General features: G+C 44.5%; 1 protein-coding gene across 6 annotated transcripts in view; it reads left to right on the top strand.

Moving 5' to 3' along the window:
• Positions 1-7555: 7555 nt before the first annotated feature.
• Positions 7556-18766, top strand: part of orc1 (origin recognition complex, subunit 1) — a 55863-nt gene continuing 44652 nt past the window's right edge. The window contains exons 1-4 of one of the 6 annotated variants that reach the window (XM_089001756.1): positions 7556-7615; positions 8075-8169; positions 9843-9970; positions 13645-13817. In XM_089001756.1, coding sequence (XP_088857882.1) covers positions 8081-8169; positions 9843-9970; positions 13645-13817 — 390 coding nt within the window. In that variant the 5' untranslated portion in view covers positions 7556-7615; positions 8075-8080. Of the gene's footprint in view, positions 7616-7660; positions 7993-8074; positions 8170-9842; positions 9984-13644; positions 13818-18766 lie in introns of those variants that run through there. The other 5 variants (XM_089001758.1, XM_089001753.1, XM_089001755.1 and 2 more) reach the window with 5 other exon arrangements.

Genomic DNA, 18766 nt, shown 5'->3' with positions numbered 1-18766 from the left:
GAAGAAAGGAGCGTCAGTGCAGAGTGCCGATGCGTATATGGAACTGTCGCGGCTTGGAATTGAAACTTATGGATTTATGGGACAAGAGATGTGAGACAATCTCTTTTAGTCAATGGATGCTACAGCTGCGTGTTTGCTTTCAACATTTAGCTTGTCATAGACGGGCACATTCTACTGTCACATCTCGTCGCCGTCCTGGGCGCGCCCCGCCCCTCCCGTCACCTCCTCCGCTGCTCCCTGGAGACGGCCCCTCCCATCATTACTCACCTGGGCTCCCGCACCTGTTTGTAATTTACTGATTGTGCCTTCTGACTATAATTGCCGATCGCACATTACCGTCTCCGTCTGAGAATTTCTGGAAGCTACCCTCGCGACTACCTCGCCGTCAGGTCGGTCCTTGTCAGTTGTCTTCACTTACCTTTCCACTGTTTGTTATTTTGACATGCGTGTCTCAGTAAAGACCTTTTCCTGGAAATCTGTCTCGCCGTGTTTTTCGGATCCAAACCGCCCCACCTTCCTTCGTCACTTGAGTCCTGCCTTCAAGCCTTGAGTGCCCTGACATAATTCTTCGACCACCCATGGATCCCGCCGGCGAAGACAGATTTATCGCCGCCCTTACCATGCAGGCAGAGCGTTCGACCCAGCTGGCCCAAGCCATTGTGGAAGTCCGCCAAATCACCACCACGCTGGCTCAACGCATAGAGTCAATCGAGACACGCATTGCCTCTCACACGACCCTTTCCCCCCCGTGGGTAGGCGCGAGATACAGCTACCCCACCTCTCCCGCTAAGCAGGCGAAACCGAGCGCTGCGTGCAATTTCTCATGCAATGTGGCTCGTCTTCGAACAACAGCCCCACGCCTCCGATAGCGACGAGGTCAAGGTAGCGTTTATCACCAGCCTGCTCACGGGGCTCGCTGAGACCTGCGTGCTGGCCGTCCGAGAGTCCCGACCGGAGCTGTGTGCGTCGTACCCGGACTTTGTGGCTGAGCTTCGCCGGGTCTTCCATCATCCGGTGACGGAGGTCGAAGCAGAGGGGCGACTCCACGACTGCGTCCAAGGATCCCGTTCGGCAGCTGAGTACTCCGTCGCCTTCTGGATCCAGGCCGCTGGCAGCGGATACAACGACCGAGCACTGAGGGGGGTGTTTCGTCGCGGACTGAGCGCCGCACTCAAGGATGAGTTGGCCACCCGCGACGCCGGCAGCACCTATGACGACCTGGTGGACGCCGTCATCGGTCTGGACCTCCGTCTGAGGGAGCAGCGGAGGGAACAAGGCAGCCAGCGGTCCAACGAGCCCGGCACACGGCCAAGGACGACTACAACCGGCCGCGAGCATGTGCGGCGCCTGGAGGGATCCCCCGAACCCATGCAGATGGGGGGGGGGGCGCACCCTCCCCGGGGCTCGTCGCACCCCAGGCCACCAGCCCAAGACCTCCGGTCCCTGTAAGTCCCCGTCAAAACGGCGACTGCGGCGACCCCAGGACGCCAAGCTCACGGCCCCCGTTACGCGACTCGAGCTGGACGGCGACGTCATTGGCCCATCCAGCTCCCAGACTGTGCGGGCCCTAGTGGACTTGGGGGCCGACGGGTGTTTTATCGATCCCCAGCTGGCTGACTCTCTGGGCTGTCAACTGATCGATATGCTTCCCCCTAAGGAGATCCTCGATCTTGACGGCCGTCTTTTAGTTATAGTCACCCACATCACGGCCCCGCTTAAACTCAGGGTAGCGGGCAATCACGTGGAGCACCGACAATTTTTAGTGATGCCCTCCCGGAACGTGCCGCTAGTACTGGGCCTCCCCTGGCTCAGTACCCATGACCCGTCCATTTCCTGGGAGGGCCTCACCATTCAGGGCTGGAGCCCCTACTGCTACGCTTACTGATGGGACTATATAGACCAACGGACAGACGGAGAGGAAGAAGCAGGACCTGGAGGCGGCCCTCCGGTGCGTGTGCCTCCACAGTCCTGCGTCGTGGGCCCTCCACTTACCCTGGGTGGTGTACGCCCACAACTCCCTGGTCTCCACAGCCACAGGTCGGTCCCCGTTCATGTCCGCCTGTGGCTATCAGTTTCCCATCCAGGAGGGCTAGGTGGAGGTCCCGTCTATAGAACATCACCTCAGACGGGCCCACCGAGTCTGGAAGGAGACCAGGGCCGCCCTGTCACGCATGGCGTCCCGGACCGTCATCGTCGACAGGCACCCAGCTACAAGGTCAGGCAGGAGGTGTGGCTGTCCAAACTGGGCCCACGCTTCACGGGTCCCTTCCCCATCGAGGCCATCCTCAGCCCGGTCTCGGTGAGGCTCCGGCTGCCACCCACAATGCGGATCCATCCTGTATTCCACATGTCCCTCCTCAAGCCAGTGGAAACTAGCTCCTTAAATTTAATGTTGATGTCTACCGAGGTGATCTGTGAAGGATTGAATTTCTTGTTTTTTAATTATGACAAAAGTATCGTCCACATATCTAAACCAGTGTCTAGGTTTTGTCCCCAGGAAGGATGTGAGGGCCTTTTTCTCCATCTCTTCCATGTACAGATTAGCCACTATGGGTGAAACTGGTGAGCCTATAGCACAACCACGAATTTGTTTGTAAAATTTCTCCCTAGATTGAAAATGCGTAGTATTAAAGGACAACCGACGTCTCCGGACAAGTTGTGTCCATAATTTGTAAAATGGCTTCAAATAACTTCTACTGAGCGTACTTTAATAAGATTCCATATAGCTATATTTTACGTTTTAAGACTCACGCTGAATATTCAGGAAGTCTTGTTTTTGAGTTGGTGACGAGTCCATACGTGACGTCACTAAAGGAACGCCCCTGACCGAAAAAAAGACACATTGTAGCAGTCCTTCCATCACGTCAATGTATTTTGCTGTACTTGTTTGGTCTGAAAACCTGGGTCGGACCCAAAAGCTGCAGGAAGAGGGCGTCCAAGCTCCATGGAAGAAATTTATCAGCCTGTGGAAACGGGCCATTTTTCTGCCTCTTTTCTGGGACGCTACATTGCAGTCCAGATGCCTCAAAATGACACGGAAGGACTTCTTTAATCAATTGCAAACATGTATGCTTTCCTCTTCAGAACTATCTGAATCATATTCATAACTGTATGTGTAACAACAAGCATTGTTTTGATTCTCCAGCAATGAACACGTCTTGCCGTGACGTCACGAACTGGGGGCGGGACTTTCTTAAAATTCCCAATTCGCAGCTAAATTTTTTGCAGATTTTGGAGACTTTAAGTCATTTTTATTGGTATTCTGCATTTGAATAAAAATATCATACTACATGTCTTGGGTATTTTAGATGCTATAAAACGTTTTTCTGATGTCAGTTAAGAAACAAAAAAATGACGTCGGTTGTCCTTGAAGGCAGATTTCCAATAATTGGCAGATGTGGTCCAGTTTAAGTTTGGTTCTTTCATGCAGAGAAACGTCCGCCAGCAGTCTCGTCCTCACCACTGAGACTGCTGCTGGGGGTTGGACAGATATAAAGAGAGAAGTCACATCGTAAGATGCCAATGTTTCCTCAGGTTCCAAGATGAGGTCTTTGATCTTCTCTACAAACCCTGTGGTGTTCTCTACGTGATATTCTGTGTTACCAACCAACGGAGATAAGATAAATACAGTATTTGGCGACATTGTATGTAGAGGAGTCAATGCTACAAACAATGGGTCTGAAGGGAAACCCTTTATGTATTTTTGACAGGCCATAGATACATGGCGTGGCCTCCACCGGGTAAAATCTAAAATACATCTGTTTGTCTATATGTTTTCCTTTCTCTAACTTTTGGAGACAGTCTATCATTTCTTTCTTTTTGTGTCTTTGTGTTGTCATATTATTTATTTATTTATTTATTTTATTATTTATTACTTCTAGATGGCGCAAGCGAGAGTGGCTGCCTTTCCAGCAGCTTGTGTATTTTGTTGTTCTACTTCTTTCTTTCCTTTCCTATTCCTTTCATAACTTTGCTCCTGTGAAATGTAAATTTATCCACTGCGAGATAAATAAAGGTACATCCAATCTAATCAACCCTCACCTTCACGTTTGAACATGTGGGGTACAGACATAGAAAGGGTGACTTCCTAAAAGTACCTTGGTGTTATTCTCAATAATAAACTGGACAGGACTACAAACACGGATGCCCTAATCAAAAAAGGGACAGAGACGCCTCTTCGTACTCAGAAAACGGAGGTCTCAGGGGTCACTCCTGAAGACTTTCTATGACTCTATGGAATTATCTGCTGGTCAGGCAGCATCACCACCCGGGACAGACTGGAGCGCCTTGTCAAGAGGGCCAGTTCTGTCCTGGGCTGCTCGCTGGACTCTCTGGAGGAGGTGGGCAACAGACGGACGCTAGCTAAACTAAAAGCTATGATGGACATCACCTCCCACACACACTTGCCCAACCTGACAGCAATGGGTAGCTCCTTCAGCCAGAGACTGTTACACCCGCGCTGCAAGAAGGAGAGGTCCCGCCGCTGGTTCCTACTGACTGCTGTCAGGCGTCTTAATAATCACACATGGAAAAAAAAAACAACCTGGGCTCTTGTATCGTAAATAGCAGAGTCACCTTTTGTTGATCAAATATCATGCTTTTTTATACTTGCACTATGTACAGTTCTCTTGAAACATTTTGGCACAGTTACAGTATACATTTAAGTCATCTTACATTTCTATTGTGCTGAGAACACTTTGTCATCTTTCACTTCCCCAACCCCCTTTCAAATTGCTGCTGTGGATTGCAAATTTCTCCATTGTGGGTCTATTTAAGGCTTTCTGATTCTGATTCTGACATCACACCTGCTCATTTCAATCAGGTTTGTTGCAACTTGACAGTTGGAAAACATGCTGGACGGCGGCCCTCCAGGACTTGAGTTTGACACCCCTGCCCTGAAGGAAGCGCTCTCCAGCACACCCTCCGAGGACTCCAAAATGTCGAGGAGCTGCAGCTGTCGATCGAACTGCCAGATTCTTTGTGCCAACTAGTGATGCGTCGTTTGCCAACAAGCCGGTTCTTCGAGCCGAATCTCTGAAGTGAACAATGAGAACCGGCTCCTTTCAAGGAGACGGAAATGGGAGCCAACTTTTTTTCCCTCTATTCCCCGCCTCCAGTCTTCGGTTAAAGCCACACGTGATTGGTCAAGACCCGTGGTAGAGGAGGGAGGGGAAAATTACAGACACAAGCAGCAGTGAGGAGAAGGGGGAGGGGGTTAGAGAAACAGAAGCACACTGTGAGTAGCACACAAAACAGGAAAGGGAGATGACAGAGCTTGATAGCACTACAAAGAAAATACAAAAGTAAAAAGGTGAGATAATTGATAGAAAACACAGTGAAATTTGCATTTGTTTCAGCTTTATTGATAGTATAAAGGCGGAGTGTAGACTGCAAGGTTAAAATATCCCATCAATAAGGATCCACAAATAACGTGCACAGCCACATAATAACAGTCCATCCATCTGTACAAATTGAAGAGAAAAGACAAGAAAGGGAACCAGCTATTAATATAGTTTGTAGTGTGTCTCGCTGCATCTGTTGCTGCTGCAACATCACAACTTCCATCCACACAGAACTCCTTGGGACACGATGCAAAAAGCTATCAACCCAACTAAACAGAACACAATTGATGAGAAACTGGGTATAATGATTGCAAGTGATTTTCATCCATCCATCCATCCATCCATCCATCCATCCATCCATCCATCCATCCATCCATTGGATTGGATTGGATTGGATTTGCCTTTATTGGTCTCACAGTGGAGAAATGTACATTTCACAGCAGCAAAGTGATGAAAGGAATGAAAGTAGAAAAACAAAATACATGAGCTGCTGGAAAGGCAGCCACTCTCGCGGCGCCGTCTTGAAGTCAAAAGAACAAAAAAAAAAACCTAAATAACAAATAATATGACAGCATAGAGACAATATGACAAATCTTTCTTATCTTATAATTCTTATCGCGGGTTCCTCAAGCCATGCATCCATCCAGCCGCAGACTGTCGAACAGCACTGACCTTTTTGCTAAACAAAGCGGGGCTGTGAAGATGCTGCCCATTACAGGCGCAAAAAAAGCACAACGGCCCCTTTGGTGTCCAGCGATGGCAGTCATCCATACATCCATCCACCAATCTTCTCCCACTTATCCGGGGCCGGGTCGCGGGGGCAGCTGCTTCAATAGGGAAGCTCAGACTTGACCCAGACCCTCTCTCCAGCCACTTCTTCCAGCTCCTCATGGCGGATCCAGAGGAGTTCCCAGGTCAGCTGGGAGACGTAGTCTCTACAGCATGTCCTGAGTCATCCCCGTGGTCTCCTGCCAGTGGGGCATGCCCGAAACACCTCACCAGGGAGGCGTCCAGGATTAGGAGGCATCCTAATCAGATGCCCGAGCCACCTCATCTGGGTCCTCTCTATGCAGAGGAGGAGCGGCTCGACTCTGAGCCCTTCCCGGATCTTACCTTATCTCTAAGGGAGAGCCCGGACACCCTGCGGAGAAAGCTCATTTTGGCCGCTTGTATCCGGGATCTCGTTCTTTCGGTCACGATCCATAGCTCGTGACCGTCGATGAGGGTTGGGACGTAGATCGACCGGTAAGAGAGGTTTGCTTTTTTGCCTCAGCTCTTCTTTACCATAACAAAGGATGTGGATGACAAAGGATTCAGAAAATATACTCATGCCCTCAATCCAATGTATGCAATTCCGAGCAGGAAATTTCCCCATCGTTGGGCTATTAAAGGCTTTCTAATTCTGAAAACACTTTGTCAAAGAATCATACCAGAATCATATATGACAAAGAACGTGCTGGAGTCCAAGAATGGGTTAAAAAAAAGCCACAGCTGTTTGTCTAACAACTGACTGCTGGACATCCTGAACCACGACATCCTACATGTCAGTTACATGCCACTTTATTGAAAATTTCTAAGTGGGGACTTGCCTGCTTGTTTTGAGTTCAATGAAATACACATTTCTGATAACTTAGCAGAGGAGCTCGTACTGCAGGACGAATGCACCGTTTTTGCGCGATTTGAGGGGGTCACTGGAGTCAGTAGACAGGTACAGTGGACAGATCTTCTCACATTATGGTGTTAATATTATTCAATTGTTATCAATTTTAGTAGTTCAAAGTCAAAATCAAAGTCAAAGTCAGCTTTATTGTCAAATATGCTAATATGCATGACATACAGCACAGATGAAATTACTGTCCGTAATTGGTATTATAGCATTATTAATATGAAAAGCAAATTAGTGACACCTGATCATCAGACCAGAGTAACCACTGGAAACGTAAGAGTTAGTGGATGCTCTCTTGCACATATAAATAAAGCCATACAAATAAAAATATTTGACAGTGTATTTTTTTACATGAGTAATTCGTTTTTCACATAAGTTTACATTATTTTTGGCAGTTAATTGATTTAAGCAACAAAAAACTAATGAGCCAAAGGAGCCGGATCTTTCCAGTGAGCCGAGTCAAAAGAACCGGCTCTCTGAAAGGAGCCGGAATTCCCATCACTGAGCGGTACGTGCGACGTGCGTCCTTGCGTCAGCGGTGCGCGTGAACGCCGCCACATATTTGCAAGTCGGACTTCACCAAGATCACTCGATTTGCAATGCTTAAGTGGGTAAAACCCACAAGATTTTCAATATTTAAATGGATATACACAGACACAAACACACGCGCACGCACACAACTCTTTGAATTATCGTTTTTTTTTTGCCTCGGAAATTTCCTATCCTGTCATATGGTATCGAGCGAGATAACCCGGAACTTCTCGCATCGGGGCATTCAAATCTGACATATTCTTTGCTAATATGTCTCAATTCAACAAGTTACTTCCGGTTAACCTTTACAAAAAGAAACTTACTGACTCAAGAAATGAGACATGCCCACATTTTCTTTTCTTGCAAGCCCTGAACCAATTTTCTGCGGAAACTGCTGCGAACGATTTATGCCCAGTAGATTTGGTAGTGTGACCCTCAAACTATTGTTCCGATGTATGTTTTATCCAGTTAAGCATTGCAAACCTTGTAATCTTGGTCAAGTCCAACATATATTAACACTTCCTTTCTTTCCAAGACCAGAATGAAAACCAGACTACGTGTGCGGCGAGAGTACAAGTGGCACGGAGAACCTTTGAGGTTCGACAGGAAGCTGAAAAACTTTGAATATGGGTAATGGTTTGACTTCTAATCAATTTATTTAAATATTCGATATTCATCGTTAAATACATTCATAATTTATCAATCAAAGTTCTCTGGGTAGAGCGATGTGAGCAAGCAGGAAAGCTAAATTGAGCAGCCACATTCTGATAGGATTTCTTGTGTCTTGTAATTCTACGCATAAATCGCATTTTGTGTGAGCTAAACTTGATTTAATACATTATGAACGAGCATAAAACCTAACGATAGTGCCGGCCTTGTTGTCGGAATCATTATGGTGTGGTGTAATTTTACACATTAATCCTATTTTGGGGGACCGACTACAATCGCATGATCGGGATGCGAGAGAAATCTCTAGAATATATTTTCCCAGAACTTTCTTAATAACAGTAGCAAGTACAATTCTACAACATTATCATAGGTTCTTATTTCAAAAGAGTTCAATACCATCAATTGGAACTGTAATGTAAATAGTTTAATTGAGTGTAATGATGTACGACTACGATTGTGTATTTTGCTCTCGAAATCGCGAAAATACCGGTGTTTGTGGATTCAATCCCTGATCCCTATGTGGAGTTTGAGTGTTCTCCCCGGGCCTGCGTTGGTTTGTTAAAGTACACAGCTGCTGATGTGATGGTCATTGTTCATGCAAAGTTTAAAAACATTTACCTTTTAAATATTATACTTTTGAGTATCATAATTTTTAATGATGAATAGCAGTCAAAATATAGAAAAGAGGGTTCCCATGATTAAGGTTTAGTGAACCCAAAATTACTTCCCCTTGGATAATATCACTTAACCAAAAAAAACAATAATTTCTGAAATCAGACCTGATACAGCATCAAAGCACATCTAATAATAATAATAATAATAATAATAATAATAATAATAATACCTTTCATTTATAAGCGCCATGTTACAATTATATGATTGCACAATAAATCAAAGCTGTGCGTAATGTAAAAAGATTAAAACATTAAAACAACAAGAATTAAAATTGATGGTCATCTGACTCTGAACTGTGTCCGCATCATTTTTTTTGTCCTCTTTAGTTCATGTTTTTGCCTGCTGTTTTGTAAAGAACTGATCCAAGGACCTTCGTTTTGTTGGCTTTTACCAATGCTTCGAAAATTAGCATACAAACATTAGCATATTGTGTGATTTCCTAACTGGTAATCACTTTTTTGGACAATTTCCATTTACGTAAAAATATCGGTACACCTATTGACCTGAAGAATAAATGACAAGGACCCCACATAGACACATATCTATCCATTTACCTTTCTACACACATAGACACGAACGGTAGAGGTCCCTCTTAGATGCTAGGTAGTACTAATCGAAGAAGATGACAAAGGAAAAAAAAACGTTTTGTATCACAATGGAAAATTCATAATTTACAGCAGCAAAAAATATGAAGAGAAAGTAGAAAAGTAAAACAAGTCAGACATGTACAAATAAAAACAATTAAAATGTTTTAAAAAAATGAACTGTATACAGTACATAGTGAAGTATAAACATGGTAACCAATGGCAGAGCATTCAGGAAACTTCAAGTCGCAGCCCATCTTGTCCACTCCGGTTGACAAATACCTCACCGGTTGTTTGTGAGAATAAATATACTATACTATATTAAAATATAGGACTCTCCTTTTGTTCCAAGCTCTCAATGTCTTTCTTTCTCAGCTCTTTGGTCATCAGTGTGGAGGGTCAACCCAGGCGGAACATCATTAATAGTGGAGACTGCATTCTTATTGAGGGTGAAGATGAAAACAACCCTTATGTGGCCAAAGTTATCAAGCTTTTTGGGGACGGTGAGTATGAAATGTAAGTACAGTGATACCTCGGTTTCCGAACCCCTTGGCTTACAAACTTTTTGGTTTACAAACGTTAAATTTATGAAAATTTTACCTTGGCATATGAACTTTTTTTTCGGGATACACACGGAGCGCCACAATGAGTGATGTGTCGTTCACGAACAAGCCCGTTCTCCTAACAACAAAATGGCAGCCGGCTGTTTTTGTCCTCTATTCCCCGCCCCCAGTCTTCGTTTAAAGCCACGTGATTGGTCAAGAACGCAGCAGTGAGGGGGTCGGGGTTACAGACAGAGAGAGAATGAGGTCGTTAAACCTTAAAGGACAACCAACACCACCAGAAAAACATTTTATAGCATCTAAAATACCCAAAAGACGCAGGATAATATTTTTAGTCAAATGCAAAACACCAATAAAAATGTGCTGAAACTCCCAAAAAATTGAAACTGGAAGTGGCCAATTTCAGAAGGTCCCGCACCCTTGTTCGTGGTGTCACGTCAAGACGTCTTGCGTTGCTCAAGAATCAAAACAATGGCTTCAGATTCGGAGAACATGCTTTCTTGTTACTCATCCAGTTGTGAATATGATTCAAATAGTTCTGAAGAGGAAAGCATACATGTTTGCAATCAATGAAAGAATTTATTCCGTGTCATTTTGAGGCATCGGGTGGGGGAATGTCGCATCCAAAAAAGGCAGAAGATGGCGACAAAGCTCCGTGTGGAAATGGGCTCAAAAATTTTGTCACAACACAAGGATTTACTATTGCGTTATTTATGTGTTTTCCTTCTAATTTCACCATCAACACGGATCAACATCAAGTTTTCAGACCAAACAAAGTACCGCAAAATACATTGACGTGATGAAAGGACTGCTACAGTGTCTCCTTTCTCGGTCAGGGGCGTTCCTTCCGTGACGTGACGTTAGGACTCGTCACCAACTCAAAAACAAGACTTCCGGAATATTAAGTGCAAGACTTAAAACGTACAATATAGCTATATGCGGTGGTATCTTTGTAAAATACGCTCAGTAGAAGTCATTTGAAGCGATTTTACAAATTATGGACACAACTTGTCCGGAGGCGTCGGCTCTCCTCTGAAGAGACAGGCAGACGACAGAGAGAGAATGAGCAAATGGATAGAAAACAGTGGAATTTGGACTCGTTTCAACTTTCGTTTCAAAGGCAGTGTAGACTGCAAGGTTAAAATATCCCATCAATCAGGCTCCACAAATAACCTGCACAAGCCATCTGTACACCTGATGCAAAAAGCTATCAACCCAGCTGAACACAACACAATTCAAAGTCAACTTTATTGATGAGGAACTAGGTAAAATTATCACTGAGCAAGCACCTACAAGGGATCATTCCTCAAGATGGTGAAAGAAGAAGGCTACGTTCCTCATCAAGTGTTTAATGCTACTGAAACTGGCCACTCCATTCCATCAAGCCATCAACGACCTTCACAAAGGTAAATAAAACGACTTTATTATACTGTACAGCTTATTTATTTAATTATAATACCATAGCACATTTAGTATACATAAAATACGGTATATTTTGTGGAGTTTTAAGGCTTACAAAATTAGAAACTAGAAAATTGTTTCATGGGCACCTGGGAACGGATTATTCTCATTTTAATGGTTTCCTATGGGAAATTAATTTTTGAGATACACACTTTTCGCCTTACACACTGTCAGGGAACCAATTCAGTTCGTAAGCCAAGGTATCACTGTATTTAAAGCAAAAGAGAGGGTCATCCGATGCAGTGGATTTTCTTGGCATCTTCTTTTCCTTTCAATGTCCTCCATCTTCAGAGGTTTGATTTGCATGTTTGTTTTGGCCAAGCTTTCACGTCTGATGCCCTTCCTGACGCAACCCTTTGTATTTATCCGGGCTTGGGACCCATCTCACAATATGAATTGTTTCATGACTGCTATCTGGAAAGAACGGATTATTGAAAAAGTGAAACTGCAGCCTGTGATTGTTGATAAATCATCCCCCCTTCCTTCACCTAAAAGTAATTTGTGCTTAATTTCTGAGAAACAAACAATATCAATCAGTGTTGCATTGAAGTCAAAGTCAGCTTTATTGTCAAATATGCTAATATGCATGACATACAGCACAGATGAAATTACTGTCCTCTCGGACCCAGCATGCAAGGCACTTATAATTACAGTAAAGTCTCGTTATATCGATATCGGATATATCGATAGTCCCGGTTATATCGATACTACTTCTATGCACGCACGGAGAAAATTACATGCAAACAGGGTCGGATATATCGATAGTCCCGGTTATATCGATATTTTTTCGGACTCCCTTGAATATCGATATAACGAGACTTTACTGTACTTTAACAAACAAACATGAAAACGCCAATTTGCCGGGAGAGGGGAGCCGCTGCGTGTTCATGCGCCGCTATCTTGGGAAACAAAATTTGAAAAAATAACTAATATGACAACACAAAGACACAGTCATTCATTCTTCAGGACTTGCTGTATCCTCTTTGTGATGACATGAAGCAGTTCTAGTTGAAAGAGGAGAGGATCAAAGCATCCATATCAGCAGTGGATCAGGGACGTCATGGTGGAATTTGTACGTCTACTACAAGCTAAATGTTGAAAGCAAACACGAAGCTGTAGCATCCATTGACGAAAAGACATTGTCTCACATATCCTGTCCCACATAAATCTGCTTCAATTCCAAGCCGCGACAGTTCCACATACGCATCGGCGCTCTGTGCTGACGCTGCTTTCTTCTTATCGCGGGCTCCTCAAGCCATGCATCCATCCAACCGCAGACTGCCCAACAGCATTGACCTTTCCGCTGAACAAAGCGGGCTGTGAAGATGCTGCCCATTACAGGCGCAAAAAAAGCACAATGGCCCCAGAGCTGTCCAGCGATGGTAGTCAAATGGCTCCGACATTCCTCCCATTCAAAAACAGTACTGGCATATTCATGCTGCCGAAAGGCGCAACCGCTCAGCACAGTGTCCTCCTTGATGATTGTCGTGGCCAAAATGTTGAAAAACAATCTGTATCCATTCCACGTGACGCACAACAACATAAAGTGACAAAAGAAAACACAATAACAAGACAAAAACAACAAAAAAAGCAAGGCTCGTGAGAGCACTTTCGGATGGCTGCCTACTCAGGCGCCATCTTGGGAAAAGAAAAAAAAAAGTTGAGTTGAGTGAATGCTGGCGCGTACGGCTGCCGCTGCTTACCCACAGAAAAACTGATCCTGTGACTCAAAAGTGACCTTGAGAGTTTTCAAAGGCGCTTAGAAATCAAATTTATTATTATTATTATTATATGACACAATACTCAGAGGTATGTTTATTTGATCCAAACAGCGGTTAATTCCTGATGAGTTGAGACGGTTACCCAATTATTGTAGATCAGTTTGTAACAGTCCAGTACAATAAGAGACTGTCCACCTATATCTGCAAGTGACACTTTGCAATCAATTGTGGAATGAATGAATGCAATGCATATTTCAAAGTTGCAAATGAAGTTGCTTTTAAACAAAACGGTTGGGTGGGTGGGTGACCCTGTCTGGAATTTGTAACATTTAAATAAATTCACCTATATGATGAGAGGCTTATAAAGTTTGAACTTCTCTGACCAGTGTTTGTAGCTAATCAAGCCTCCTCTTTTTTTGTTCTTTGTCTCAGAGGGCGGGATGCAGAAGAAGGCTGTAGTCCAATGGTTTTTTCGTGCCTCTGAGGTTCCAATGAGCAAGCTGACACTGCTTGGAAGAGAGCCCCATCCACAGGAGATCTTTTACTATCAGGGTCGAGGCTGTAATGAAGAGGTCAATGCTGAGTCCATCCTTAGACCGGTGGAGGTAAAAAAAAAAAAATTCTCATCAGGGACCACATTTGTCCATTAGTTTTCATTCGCTGAGACAGGTATCATGCGGGCAACAGTCAGATATTTACCCAAAAGCTCAACTCAAATGCATTTATAGATCAACCGCTGCTGCATACTGCTGCATGCTGTACATTGAACAAAAATAAGTTGTCCAAGAAAAAAAAAGACAAAACACAAAATTAAAAATGAAGGCAGTAAAAAGTAGTAGTTATGTGCTAGCTCTTTGAATTACCAGTGAGCAGATGCAACTGGAGAGCTTGCTGGAGGATTGACAAGCAGGTTCTAATGACATGGAATGTCACATCGCTTGCAAGGAAGGAGCCCGCGATGGTGTGTGAGGCAGACAAGTTCCGACTGGGTCTAATCAAACAGATTACAATGACTTGCAGATATTTCAAGGTTAAAAGTGATGAATGCTATTGTTTTGCAAATCATAGTTGGGATAGGGGCAACAAGGATTCATAGAATTTGGACAATTGTACATATAAGCAGCTAGGATGAAAATAAACCTTGAAATCGCACGTTTAACATGCGATTGTGGTACCAGTTTAACACTGGTACCACATCCACAAGTGAACGTCAAAAATCTAACAAAACAATATCCATAAAACACAGCTCTCTTCAAATGGATCAAAGCACATCTGGGCTGAGGAAAGGTGTGCTGTGTCCACATTTCATATTGTTTTTGGAAATTGTGTTCTCCGGTCAAAGAGAAAATTGACTATCTGTATTATTATGTTATGTATTGCTTAGAATATCTTGTTTTCTATCCTTTCACCCCCCCCCCCCCATACCCCTTTCAAATTGCTGCTGTGGACTGCAAATTTCCCTTTGTGGGACGAGTAACGGTTTTCTGATTCTGATTGGGGAAAAGTTCAAAAGTCAGTACATTGATACTTCGGCTTACGAACGCTTTAGCTCATGAACTTTTCGCCTTATGACCGTTAAATTCGCTAGAATATAATCTTGGCATACAAACAATTTTTCGGGAAACGCACGGAGCGCCACAATGAGTGATGTGTCCTTCGCGAACGAGCTGGTTCTTGGCGCTCCTCACAAGGAGCTGAAAATGGAAGAGGACTTTTTTCCTCTATTCCCTGCCCCCAGTTTTCGGTTAGAGCCGTGGTAGAGGAGGGAGGGAACACACGCAGCAGCATACATGCGGCAGTGGGGCGTGGAGTGTTAGAGAAACACAGAACTGCACATAAAACAGGAAAGGCTCACAAAGGTTAACATATCCCATCCATCAGGCTCCACAAATAACCAGCACAAGCCATGTGTACAATTTGAAGAGAAAAGACAAGCAAGGGAACCAGCTATTAATGTTAAAAAAAATATTAAAATATAATATATAAAATATAAAGTTTCTAGTGTGTCTGCCTGCATCTGATGCTGTTGCAATAACACAACTTCCAAGATGTTCAACCTAGAGCTCCTTTTCATGGTTTCTTATGGGATATTAAAGTTTGGAATACAGACTTTTCGGCTTACACACACTTTCTGGCAACCAATTAAGTTCGTAAACCAAGGTATCACTGTATTTGTGATGTATAGGATTGAAGGGCATTCGTGCTTATGGCATGAGTAATCTGTGAAGACACCATTTATCCTGACAGCATACCTGCCAGCTACTCCAGTTTTTCCGTAAAAACTACGGTTTTCATTATCCCATTCCGGGTTACAGGTTAATAATGAAAATTCTGCTTTCCAATAAACAATAAATCTAAAATTGTCAAAATAGTAAGTACTCTACTTAACATGAATTCAAAACACAAGAACAGGCGATCGGCACAGTGCTAGCTGTTAGGTTCCTTTAGATGAATTGCGCATGCGCGTAGTACGGGTCTTTCCTAGAATCCAGAGTGACAGCTCATTTCTGGAATCGAGACTCAAGAGTTAGCGTCATTTTTATCATTGTCGTGTAATGGCATCTGCCGGAGAAAAATCAACAAAAAGTGTGAAAAGAACTATTAGCTGCTCGTATAAATGATTACAATTCCTGTATAAAAGTTGTAGTACGCATGCGCAGTAACCTGGACCCCAGCGTAATACTCTGCTTTTCTGGTTTCAGAAGTTGGCAGGTATGTGATGCCTACAGTTATATATTTTGGAGTAACATGCTTTGATCCAAGCAAACCTTGTTTTAGGGACATCTGGTGTTATTTCAACAAGGAAATACCAAGCTATATTCAACACAACAGTGAGGCTTCATAGAGTGTGCATACGAGACAAGACTATTATTCCAGGATGATGGACCGTGTGCCTTTGTATGGAGCGATATTCTTCAGATTTCAGAAGTGACAATTAATTTTACTGGGATGTGATTTGGCTGCCTAGTTCGTCTGTTGATGTGACAGCGGGACAAGGATTTGGTAAAATGTCACGAGACAGGACTGTTAGCCGTCCAATGAGATGGTTTGGGTGGGGAACACGATCATCATGACACGTGAAGCGGAGAATCATTCATTTCACCTGTTTATTCACATTTGAGTTGACCCCTAATGATTTGATTCATCACTGTTGGCAAGAAATGTATGAACTGAAGGTATGCACCCTATCGGCTGAGGCTTGAGGTGGGAGAGCACCCTCCTCATCAAATGTCACCGAGGCGACTTTATTTAAAAAAAATGAACCACCCTTCATTGACTGCCGGATGCCCACACAATATGTACCTTAGCCCTTATTTTTTAATTAAGGTGGATTCTTCAATGTCAGTGGAAAAAGTATTGACCTAGAGAACCAGGATTTTAAAAGTGAACGATTCTGTGCATTCTGGTTCTGCCAGTTTGAAGTTCATTTTCAAAACATGTAATTTTGTATTTATTATATTGTTTTATTTTGAAAATCAATGATTTTTTTTGAATAGAATCATGAAACACTGGACATGATGTTATTCTGTCCGTTTGTGCCAATGGATGGTCCTCACATGAGATTTAGCCTTGACGTTGGGAGCTGTGCCACAGGGATGGGAAGCTTCTGAATTTGGGACACATGATCACTAGTGCTCAAAAGAATCATTGGGTGTTTCGGCCTTTCATCAGTAGACACCCTCATCGATGGTAGCCAGCGACAGGTTGATCACGCCCGCGCTTGTGTCCCATGCCCAATCAGGTGTTGACAAGCTGCTGGGGGGAGGTTAGGTTGCTGATCTATGAGCCCAACAAGGGTCCTTCCTCTTCATCCAGATCCACTGGTTGCTTCTTTCTGTCGCTTTGGAGAGTGATCTAACTGTGCCGCAGAGCCTGTCCATGGATACCCAGGTCTTTTAGCAATCTGATGGTGGAGGAAGCCACAAACCCTCTGCATCCAACTTAATGGGATAGACCTTGGTTTTCCATCCTCGCTGTTGCGCATCCACTGCTAGGTCTGTGTAGCGCAGCTTCTTGCGCTCATGGGCCTCTTCAACTGAGTTTTCCCACAGGACTGTGAGCTCTGTTGTGTAGACAGCTTTTGTGAAGGGGACCAGAGGACCAAGCTGGCCAATGTCAACCTGCATCCAATCCCGGGGCTTGGATAGCTGTCTAACCTCTAGTTTGGCAGGAGGCTGGTTGGTTTTTTTCCCCTCCCTCTCGGATGAAAGTCAATGTGGCTGTGCTGGAAGTGGTGGCTCTCATGGGCAAGGAGTTGATGGTATTTCTCTTGCTCTCAAGGACAACTGCCAAACTCTTCAAGACCCGGTTGTTCCTCCAGGTGTAGCTGCCTTGTGTGAGGCTGGTCTTACAACCGGTGAGGATGTGTTTGAGAGTGCCTGGAGTTGGACAAAGGTCACAGGTTGGATCTTTGCCATACCATTGGTGGAGGTTTTTTGGAGGTGGGAGCACATCATTGATAGCTCTGATGATGAAGCTGATGTTGCTTTCCTCCATTTCCCAGAGATCCCTCGAGCTGAGCTTTCGCTTCTCCAGGCCTTCCCACCTCATCCATTGTCCCTGCTTGGTAAGAGAGACAGTGTTCGCAGTTCTTTCAGCTTCCTCTTGGTGGTGCAGCTCTTCCATTACCATTTTCCTTCTTTCCGATATTGAGGCCTTACGCCAAGATGGTTTGTTTGTAAGGCTAAAGCCCCCTGTTCCTAGATGGACGTGCCCCACAATGTCGCTGTGCCTTAGGGCTGCTGTGGCCTGCTGCACTGCGATGGATGGCGTCCATTTCCGTCTAGTTGATCGGGGGGTGCAGCTTGACTGATCTTCCAGTCTCTGGAGTATGTAAGGATCATCTGAAGTCTCACTTTAGAGCACTTGTACTCTTCGGTGAGGCTTGTGATTGGGAGCTCAAGGACCCCTTTGCCATCGAGACTAATGTTGGACAGACAGCGTGGAACACCAAGATATCTTTTCACATATCTAGTGATGGCTCGCTCCATCTTCTCCACAGTTGAGAGTGGGACCTCATAGACTGTGAGTGGCCACATTACCCGAGGGACAAGTCCAAACTACAGACACCAGAGCTTGACCTTCCCTGGCAGTGGAGTCTTGTTGATGTTTTCCAAACTATTGGTGATGTCCTTCTTTAGTTGCTGCACTTGATCTTTGTCTCTTAGGCTTGCATTGTACCACCTGCCCAGGCTTTTGACCGGTTCCTCAGACACCGTTGGTATTGGGTCGTCACCAATGCAGAACTTCACATTTGGTAGCTCTCCCTTGACTATTGAGGTGCTGTGTGTCTTGTTCGGCCTTAATTTCTTCCGGGCCCATTTTATGTTTTGCTCCAGTTCTCCAAGTAGCCGCCTGGTGCAAGCTGCAATTCTGGTCAAGGTGGTCATGTCATCCATGTATGCCCGGATAGGTGGAACGTGGATCCCATTCCTGGTTCGCTCACCCCCCACCATCCAACGTAAGGCCCTGATGATGACCTCCATGGCCATTGTGAAGGCTAGGGGTGAAATCGTACAACCTGCCATGATGTCGACTTCTACACGCTGCCATG

The sequence above is a fragment of the Hippocampus bargibanti genome, linkage group LG07, assembly GCF_051943395.1.
Source record: "Hippocampus bargibanti isolate YZ-2025 linkage group LG07, ASM5194339v1, whole genome shotgun sequence".
In the NCBI taxonomy this organism is placed as follows: domain Eukaryota; kingdom Metazoa; phylum Chordata; class Actinopteri; order Syngnathiformes; family Syngnathidae; genus Hippocampus; species Hippocampus bargibanti.
Note: the sequence above shows the minus strand (reverse complement) of the source record. Positions and strands in the feature narration are given on the sequence as shown.